Source organism: Cotesia typhae, unplaced genomic scaffold (genome assembly GCF_013202065.1).
Source record: "Cotesia typhae breed Kobodo isofemale line unplaced genomic scaffold, CoteBio_Ctyphae contig_23, whole genome shotgun sequence".
In the NCBI taxonomy this organism is placed as follows: domain Eukaryota; kingdom Metazoa; phylum Arthropoda; class Insecta; order Hymenoptera; family Braconidae; genus Cotesia; species Cotesia typhae.
Genome location: NW_027423729.1, coordinates 4,024,760 through 4,033,385, shown reverse-complemented (window position 1 = coordinate 4,033,385; position 8,626 = coordinate 4,024,760). Strand labels below are relative to the sequence as shown.

General features: G+C 29.1%; 3 protein-coding genes across 6 annotated transcripts; 1 reads left to right on the top strand and 2 right to left on the bottom strand.

Annotated features, from left to right (window-relative positions):
• Positions 1-2,273: 2,273 nt before the first annotated feature.
• On the bottom strand, positions 2,274-5,259 carry Csn1b (COP9 signalosome subunit 1b). 3 transcript variants are annotated; one of them, XM_074239228.1, is made up of 5 exons: positions 5,245-5,259; positions 4,672-4,935; positions 4,367-4,594; positions 2,974-4,095; positions 2,274-2,855 (listed from the first exon to the last, which is right to left on the bottom strand). In XM_074239228.1, exons 3-5 carry the CDS (start codon positions 4,475-4,477, stop codon positions 2,691-2,693), a joined length of 1,398 nt encoding a protein of 465 aa, XP_074095329.1. In that variant the 5' UTR covers positions 4,478-4,594; positions 4,672-4,935; positions 5,245-5,259; the 3' UTR covers positions 2,274-2,690. The 3 variants fall into 3 exon arrangements, with proteins under 3 accessions (XP_074095329.1, XP_074095327.1, XP_074095328.1); XM_074239226.1 differs by lacking the exon at positions 5,245-5,259 and having other exon boundaries at positions 2,274-2,512; positions 2,721-2,855; XM_074239227.1 differs by lacking the exon at positions 5,245-5,259 and having other exon boundaries at positions 2,274-2,512; positions 2,721-2,855; positions 4,367-4,585.
• Positions 4,930-6,586, top strand: LOC141524992 (uncharacterized). 2 transcript variants are annotated; one of them, XM_074239232.1, is made up of 4 exons: positions 4,930-5,161; positions 5,267-5,478; positions 5,741-5,885; positions 6,221-6,586. In XM_074239232.1, the coding sequence occupies exons 2-4, from the start codon at positions 5,270-5,272 to the stop codon at positions 6,506-6,508; spliced, it is 642 nt and encodes a 213-aa protein (XP_074095333.1). In that variant the 5' UTR covers positions 4,930-5,161; positions 5,267-5,269; the 3' UTR covers positions 6,509-6,586. The 2 variants fall into 2 exon arrangements, with proteins under 2 accessions (XP_074095333.1, XP_074095332.1); XM_074239231.1 differs by having other exon boundaries at positions 4,943-5,161; positions 5,741-5,933.
• A 107-nt stretch (positions 6,587-6,693) lies between these two features.
• LOC141524995 (thioredoxin, mitochondrial) lies at positions 6,694-7,588 on the bottom strand. The gene is made up of 3 exons (XM_074239235.1): positions 7,355-7,588; positions 6,989-7,112; positions 6,694-6,919 (listed from the first exon to the last, which is right to left on the bottom strand). The coding sequence occupies exons 1-3, from the start codon at positions 7,507-7,509 to the stop codon at positions 6,803-6,805; spliced, it is 396 nt and encodes a 131-aa protein (XP_074095336.1). The 5' UTR covers positions 7,510-7,588; the 3' UTR covers positions 6,694-6,802.
• Positions 7,589-8,626: the final 1,038 nt, after the last annotated feature.

The following is an 8,626-nucleotide window of genomic DNA, read 5'->3' as shown; positions in this document are numbered from 1 at the left end:
ACATGTATACAGTACATATACATATAGGGAAAGGATTTATATACGAGATTAAATCTCAGTGCCTCAGATATACCCGCCGTCTTTAGCCATCGATTTACATACATTGCCCATACGTTATTTAACTTTAGAAGGCGCGTGTTTAATTAACGTACTAGATAGTCATTAATGCCCGAGAGATCAAAGTCGCCTACACTGAAGCACGCGCCCGCTATCTTACAGTACAAGGAAATGCATATCTGAAAAAAAAATAATAAAAGATAACAATAAATGATAAATAATATTGTTAATTGATAAAAACAAAGATAGAAATTTAGTTTAAAAAAAAAAAAAAAAAAAAAGTGAGTTGGTTAATTCGCGGCAAAAGATCTCAGAGTTTACGGGGAATTTGGCCGTGACCTGAGCGAGTCATGACCTTTTGACCCCACCGGGGGGACTAATTGGGATAAGAGTCGAAGGGAATCTATCCTGAGAGTCAGATCGTTCGTTAATGCTCGTATCGTGGAAACAAAGAGATAAGTGGTGCTTTAAAACAGATAAGATGAGATGAAATGAGATTATTGACTAATTAACTCGTCTTACTCAAAGGGAGTCATTTTCACTTATAGTTTACAGCGAGTTAACGAATAAATCATGTCGGTCAGATAAATTTAAGATTTATCGCCGGTGCTTCAGTTCATGTTAAGTAAATATATAGATGTGTATATGTGTAAGTATGTTTATATTATCTATTATATATTAATATTTATTGGAGGCTCATATGTCCGGGTAATTAAGTTAGACGGGGTTAACGCCATTGGGGTCATACCAGTTAAGTCAAAGGTTTATTAATCGTCTCGATGGAGAAAGATTTTTAAATGTTAATAATTTCTCGTGTAATATGTAACGTGGGTGTATTACTTAACGAGTTTTTTTCAGGAGATAAAAATATTTTAAATTATTATTATTATTGTTATTATATTTCATGTGTTGAATTTACTGACCTTGAATTTGCTTAAATCATTTGAGACGAGATTTGAATAAAAAGTACTTTGCTAGTATAGATGTAGCTTAGCAATAATGATAATAATATAAAGAGAGTATTGTATTGTATATTGTATCTCAAGTAGTTGTTTTGGCTCCAACATAAAAAGAATTTTAAATGAGTAAAAATGTCAGTCCAGTTGGAGATAAAATTTGAATGAGGAAAAAACCTGAGAGTCATGTTTTGGATTATGAGTTTCGCGAGTCGTATGGTTATGACTCCTTATTTTTATAACTTATTATTACTACTTGCTTCGGCAATACTTGTAAGAATATAAAATTATGAAATAAAATTTCCCATCTTTCATTTTTTACTTTTTTTTTATCGATCCATCCAAAAATATATTTTTAAAAAATTGCATTTTTAATTTTTTAAAATTTCTAAATGTCAATTTTTTTTTCTTAATTTTTTTTGCCATAATTTATTTGTTAGAAAAAATTCTAAAAATTATCAAATATCTGCTAAATTTATTTTCATTGAAAAATAATTTAACAGGTATTTGATAATTTTAAGAATTTTCGTTACAAATAAATTATAGAAAAAAAAATTGACCTGTGAAATTTTGAAAGAATTGAAAATGCAATGGTCAAGTGACTGCTAACTTTATTGTCATATATTTTTATAGTTTTAATTGAATTAATGAAAGAAGTAACAAAAATTTTTAAATGTCTGCTGAATTGTTTATGACGAAAAGAAGTCGCCGAATTTTGCCAGTGTTTATTGTTGAGAAAAATTTGTCAGAATAAATTCATAAATTTCAATAATAAATGATAAAATGAATTACGAAATATGTTTGACATGACACTTACACGGAATCATCCATTTAATTTTTCTTCGGTTGGATAAGTATGTTAGGTAAGATACTTATTGTTTAATGTAACACTTTTATTGTGATTAATGAGACAAATACAATAACTTCACGTCAAATAAAACTTTTGAACGGACAAAACTCGCGAAAACCGTACGAAGATAAACTGCTCACGTCACTTGAGCCGCCATCTTGTGGTCCGTTGATGAACAACCAATGATGTGAGAGATGCGCACTCTCTTGGTAAGTAGAACGCGCATGCGCGTGACAGCTTAATAATTTGGCGGGAAAATGAATAGAAATTAAAATAAAATTAAAAAATAAATGTATTTTACTTTGAATTTAATTTATTTATGCTTATAAAATTTTCTTATTTTTATTACATTCGATAATAATAAAATTTATGTAATTTCGGTAATTAAAAAAAAAAAAATTCGAAAATAATCACTGTAACATTTGCACGCCATATTTATTATCATAAATGTACTGAAAGTGTATGTACATCATTTATATAAAAAGAAAAAAAAAAAAGAATTCTTAATGATAATTAATAATAAAAAATAAAATGACACAATGTTTATAGTTGGTGTACAAACAGGCGAATATTAATTTCTTGGCGCTGAGCTGCTGTTGCCTGGAGCAACTGACATTTCACCACCTTGAGAACTTTCCCGTTGTGGGCACTAATAATTAAAATAAATGTAAATGCTTAATTACTAAGACACAAATACGACTTCATTGATTTTTGGGTTAGAACAATCTAATAATATGTTGATTTTTTCATAGATTTATAGAAAAAATATATTTTACAAAACCCAAAAATAGGTGGAGCGTATTTCTGTTTATTTTATAATAATCAACTTATCCAAAATTATTGTCCCTATCTAATACCTTGACATGTATATGATGTTTGAGAATAGCAGCTCGCAATATGAGCATTCTTGTTCGTCTCTGATACTCTTTTCCTACGCTTATAGACTTTTCAAAGGTTGTGCTACGTTGATCAACGTCTTTGGCATATAAAATCTGCAATAAATAAATCATCAGCAATTTATAACTAAATCCTTCAAATAATAAATTAAGGTGGTACAAAAATTCGGTAACAAAATAATTTCCTTCCGAATAAATTAGCAATAATATTTACCTTATTGTGCGAATCAATACGAGCTTGGATCTGTCCGTCCAAGATAAGTTGCATAAGTTCATCTTCCAAAGCCGGGACAGTCCGGTTGAACGCAACAGCCATGCGTCTCATATCAGCGCTCAAGTAAGGACTGAAATACTGTATCAAAGCACGATTGCGGATCTGAGTATACAGCAAAGCAACATGTGGCGCAATGTACATGTCCAGCAGAATGTTGTCACGTATTTCATCCAATAATTTCAAACATGAAGCGTACTTAGACTCGTAGAATTTAAAAATAATGTCTCGTAATTGCGGCTCGAGCTCCAAGAATAATTTAAATGAACTACTTTGTATAACTAGCTTCTGTAGCTCGGGTCTGTCGAAGGTAGCCAGCGCACAGAGTCCTCCGTACAGAGCGACGTTTCCTGGAGACAACAGATCCGGACAATCACAGTGATCAAGAGAAGCTTGGAGGAAGTGTCTGGCAGCGAGCTTGTATTTCCTCATGGCCAGAGCCGCCAATCCAGCGGCGACTTTCAACTTCGTTATTATAGACTGGTTGTTGTCTTTACTATGAAGATCCGGAAAGTCCGGTGCGTTCTCAGCCTTGGAGACGTAGGTAAGTACGTGGGTCCAGTTTTGAAGGTACACTGATACTTTTATAACGTTGAGACACATGTTGACAACGTGCTTTCCGCTAGTGCAGTAGTCTCGAGCCCGTGAGTAACATTTCAGCGCGTTTCCAAGATCTCCGCAGTCTAGATAGTGATCACCAAGATCGTCGTGTCCGCGTCTGATGCTCTCTTTGATGGAATTACTGCGGTAGTTCTTCAAATCAGTATCAAATTTCTCTAATTTTAAAGCTGCTTTCTTGGATTTGTTCTCAACCCACATCTGGTTGAGTGTTGGGATGTCCTGGGACGTCGACTGTGCTGCTACGTCCGGTAGTCCGGGAGTTCCAAGAGCTTGTAGCAATTTTTTGTGCAATATTTGATACAGATTAACGTTGTAAGTTGTCATTACATGAGTTATCGCCATTTTCAGCGCTTCGACTCTCAGACTTGGACAGTGATCTGCGATGTAAATCAACCGGTACAATTTTGCCAACCCGGTGTAACTGTTCGCATAAACTTCGAGGTCCTAAATAAAAAAAAAAATTACAGTTAAATAAAATATACTTATTGTTACTTAGACTGTCTATTAAAAATAATACTAAAGTTAGCCGACTTTTTTAATTTTTTGATTTTTTTTTAGTAATTAAATTGGAACAAAAAAATATTTTTTAAAAATTTCACTGACGATTTTTAAAGTTTTTTACAAATGAAAATTTTTTTTTATTTTTTTTTGTAACCATTTTTTCAATAAAAAAAAATTAATTTTCATCAATTAAAATAGAATAATAAAATATTACCAGTGTTGGATTTTCTACAACGTAAGGTTCCTCCTCAGTGTTATCATTGTCTTCTGGTGGTGCGTCGACTTGCATCGGCTCCACGGCATTCTGTTGTACAAACGAAAACATCTTGACCCCCTTGAACTCTTATTCGTTGAAATAAATTCGTAAATTGAGATTGATTGTTTATTTTTCGGTAGTTGAAAAAAAAAAAACAGAGAATATTTTTCAGGAAACCTGTAAAAACTAACCTCAATTTAGGATCACTTTTTATTTTTATATATTAATTTTAATTGCAATTATCAATTTAATAATTTACATACCTCAAGTATCATCACTTGTAATCAGACACATTTAGATTTTAAATAAATTTTGTTTATTAATTTAACATTGATAATGTTAATGATTAATAAACAATTTGGTTGCTTCGGTTTAAAGAATAAATCTCGAAAAAGGAAACTGTTTAACTTAACCTATGTTATTTAAGTAGCTATCTTGCGGATTTACTTTGTAATTTTGTTTGAATTTACCAGATGTTGATACTGTCAATTTTTGACTTTTTATTCTAGGGCCGTGTATTGACAATCCTAAAAAAAATGAAAAAGTAAATATTATACAGATGAATAACGTGGTTTTTATCATTATTAAATAAACAAATAACTCATGACAACTCATTTTGTAATAACTAAATTTATTTGGTTAAAATTATAAAACAAACTAAATTATTTTATTACCGTTAATCAATTTATTTAAATTTTATGATTGAGTTAAGAAAATCTATTGACAAATTTTAAGGTTAAACTTTGAAGAAAGGTACAAATTTTTTAACTTTTTTAAATTAGTCAATTAATTGAATGAAATTACGATAATTTATTTAATAAAATAATTTTACTTACTTGATTATCTTTAATTTAACAGAAAATGGCAAAGACGTTGGGCAGCAAAAATAAAAAAGCCGAAAGTGTCGAGGTGACCCACGTGGAGAAAAAGTCAAAGAAAAAGAGCAAAGCTGTTGAGCAAAATGATGAAGAGCAAGTGGTTAAAAGCAAAGTTAAGCAGAAGAGGAAAAAGAATAAGGAAGAGCCCGTCGAAGAAGTTCCGGTGAAAAAAAATAAAACTGATGAAGAAAGGTTTGTTTTTATTGATGATACTGAAATTGACAGACATCTGATAATTTTAAGAATTTTTTAACAAATTACAGCAAGAAAATTTTAATGAAAAATTTCATCTTTAAAAGCTCTGAAAAATTATAAATTAAATTTTTATAAATAATTTTCTGTCTAGTTTATTTTTTAAGAAAAATCAAAAAATTGTCAAGTGTCTGCTAACTTGAACCTCATTTTTATTGAGATTTACTTTTTTAGAATTTTATTAATTAAAAATTTTTGACAGCAATGAGGATCAAGATGAAGATGTAGCGGAATTACATGAAGATGGCAAGATAAGAAAAATAATAAAAAAGTCTGGGGAAAAAGGTCCTTCCAAGAGAGAGCTAAAAAGGAAACGGTTGGAAGAGAAAAATGCTCAGCTGAAATTGGTTAGCAAACAAGAAGCTATGGATAAAGCTTTAAATTATGTTTCTATGGTAATTTAATATAATACTAAAGTTAGCCGACGATTATTAATTTTTTGATTTATTTTTATTTATTAAATTACAACTAAAAAATATTTTTAAAAAATTACACTTATAAATCTTCAATAATTTTACATATAAAAAATTTTTTTTTTATTTCGTAATAATTTTATCAATAAAAAAAAATATAAAAATTTTTAAATGTCGGCTAACTTAATTTTCATTAATTAATTAATTTATTTATTTAGACTATTACTTAATTTTTTATTAAATTGTTATAATAAAATTTTTTATAATAGTGGAAACACGCGAAAAGCCAATGGAAGTTTGAGAAACTCAAGCAAATTTGGCTTATGGACAATTTACTGGACCAAGAATGTGTTCCCGACTCTTTTTTCCCAACAGTTCTTGAATATTTCGAAGGCTGTAAAGGCATGGCTCGTGAAACCCTTTACAAGAAAGGCGTTGAAGTGATTAAAAAATACGAGCAGAATCAAGAAAAAGAAGACGAGACTGACGAAGTAGTTGAAACCGTGGAATACAAGCGCGCTCGAGAACTTTTGCAAGCTTTACCGACAGAAAGTTAAACGAGATTTGAAGATAAAAAATATGTTTCGATTAATTGAAAATCATCCTCTGCATCAGCTGTTAAATTTTTGTTTATAGGCAAATTCCACTATTATTTAATGTAACTTTAATTTTTGTACATAATACGGCGTTACGCTGTACAAAAAAATAAATTTTATTTAAGAAAAAAAAATTCTTGGACAAGTTTATCATTTATAAACATTTTTAATTTCTATTTAAAAAATTCAAACAATTAAGTAACTAAATTAAATCTTGAATTTATTTTGTCATCTATTCACTTTTATTAATCGCACTTATGGGTCTGCGTGTTTATCAACAAACTTTCTGAGTTTGTCTGTGTCTTGCAGACCGACAATTCGCTCTAAAACTTTGCCATCTTTCATTGCCATGATAACTGGCACTGTTTGAACCTGTTTAGTAAATATATTTAATTAGTGGCTTGATAAAAAATTAATTTTTTTTTAATTATTTAAAATTACCTGGTAATCCATGGCCAGTTCTGCATTTTCGTCAATATCAACTTTGGCTAGTAATATTTTTCCCTGTTTCTCAGCAATAACTGACTCCAAACGCGGAGTCAACAATCTGCATGGATTGCACCACCTAAAATAATTAACGAAAATAAATTTAGCAGATATTAAATAATTTTTAGAACTTTTTTTAACTAACAAAAACCATAAAAAAAAATTGACATGTAGAAATTTAAAAAAAATAAAAAATGCAATTTTTTAAAAATAATTTTTTGGAACAAATTTGTTTATTAAAAAAATTTTTTTTTTTAATTTATTATATACTGTAGATAATAATTGTTAATATAATTTATGTAGAGATAAACAAAATCTTACGTCGCAAAAAAGTCAACGATAACTGGAACTTTTGAGTTTTTAACTCTTTCAGTAAAATCTTTGTCATCTTGAACTTTGAAAGCTGGCGAAACTGAGCTTGCGAACGGACGAACTTGAGAAGTTATTCCGAAAAAACGGGTACTGACTCTCAGCATTGTGATTTTTTATAAACAAAAACAGAGTTAATTTTTAATGAACAAGCACTGGTTCGACTTATCACTAGAAGTCTATTTTATAACCTCTAATTCATCTACTGCGCGTCAGTGTTAATTTATAAATTGCACTGCGCATTGTAATTAGCCAAAGCGGATAATTTTTTTTTACAAACAAATTTGATTTGAAAAATGATTTTTAAAAAATTGTATTTTTAATTTTTAAAAATTTTTACATGTCAATTTTTTTTTGTCATAATTTATTTGCTAAAAAAATTATTAAATATCTGCTAAATTAATTTTCATATAAGTTGTAGTGACTTGAATGTAATGCTAAAGAGTTTTTAAATAATTTCAGAATCACGTGAATCATGTAAGAATTATAAAGGTTTAACAAAATAATTTATTGGGTTTCTTTAAACTTTTTTAAATGTTTCAAATAATTTAAAAATATATTCTTCTACTTCAAAAATTAGATTTTGATTTTTTAAACAGTTTGATTTTGCATTTTTAAAATAGTTTTAACTAAAAAATTTTTTTTAATTCATTTAAAATAAAATTAAAATTTTCTATTCATCAATATTTAATATTTAATCAAATTTTTTAAACATCGAATAATAAAATGACAATTAATAATCTAAAAAAATCCTTAAAAACTTCTAAATAAAATTCAAACTTCTTCTCAGCAATTTTATCAATTCTAATTTAAAATTTTTCTCAAAACATCTCTAAAAAAAATTCAAAACAATTTTTACCGATAGAAAATAACAAAATTTTATTCTTAGATTAATTAAGCCTAAGCAATAATTTTCAATACTCGCCAGAGTAGAATGAAGCACACCATAGGATTGAAGTCAGTAAGGTGAAAGACAAAATACTTCAAACGTTCATTTTTTAATTTCAAAATTCCAAATGAAGTTGAAGTTTTTAAAATGTCACCGGGCAGCAGGAAGCAGAAGAGCCAGTGAAGTTGAAGTTAAGGGCGCGGTGCATCTGACCGGTGGATTGGAACTACATCAGTCCATATGCATAGCATATTGGTAGACGGTATACATATATAAAGCATGCATATGCGTGAAGTTGAAGAATTCTTCCCTTTATATTTAAGAATTAACTTGTG

What these genes read in the sequence shown, in the direction of transcription:
- Csn1b (XM_074239226.1), bottom strand. Translation starts at nt 4,477, where the DNA reads ATGTTTTCGTTTGTACAACAGAATGCCGTGGAGCCGATGCAAGTCGAC. An exon ending in TTGTAGAAAATCCAACACTG is followed by an intron (nt 4,096 to 4,366) that starts GTAATATTTTAT and finishes TTTTTTATTTAG; the next exon opens with GACCTCGAAGTTTATGCGAA. An exon ending in GTATTGATTCGCACAATAAG is followed by an intron (nt 2,856 to 2,973) that starts GTAAATATTATT and finishes TATTTATTGCAG; the next exon opens with ATTTTATATGCCAAAGACGT.
- LOC141524995 (XM_074239235.1), bottom strand. Translation starts at nt 7,509, where the DNA reads ATGCTGAGAGTCAGTACCCGTTTTTTCGGAATAACTTCTCAAGTTCGT. An exon ending in ATCGTTGACTTTTTTGCGAC is followed by an intron (nt 7,113 to 7,354) that starts GTAAGATTTTGT and finishes TAATTATTTTAG; the next exon opens with GTGGTGCAATCCATGCAGAT. An exon ending in AACTGGCCATGGATTACCAG is followed by an intron (nt 6,920 to 6,988) that starts GTAATTTTAAAT and finishes TTTACTAAACAG; the next exon opens with GTTCAAACAGTGCCAGTTAT.
- LOC141524992 (XM_074239231.1), top strand. Translation starts at nt 5,270, where the DNA reads ATGGCAAAGACGTTGGGCAGCAAAAATAAAAAAGCCGAAAGTGTCGAG. An exon ending in AATAAAACTGATGAAGAAAG is followed by an intron (nt 5,479 to 5,740) that starts GTTTGTTTTTAT and finishes AATTTTTGACAG; the next exon opens with CAATGAGGATCAAGATGAAG. An exon ending in CTTTAAATTATGTTTCTATG is followed by an intron (nt 5,934 to 6,220) that starts GTAATTTAATAT and finishes TTTTTATAATAG; the next exon opens with TGGAAACACGCGAAAAGCCA.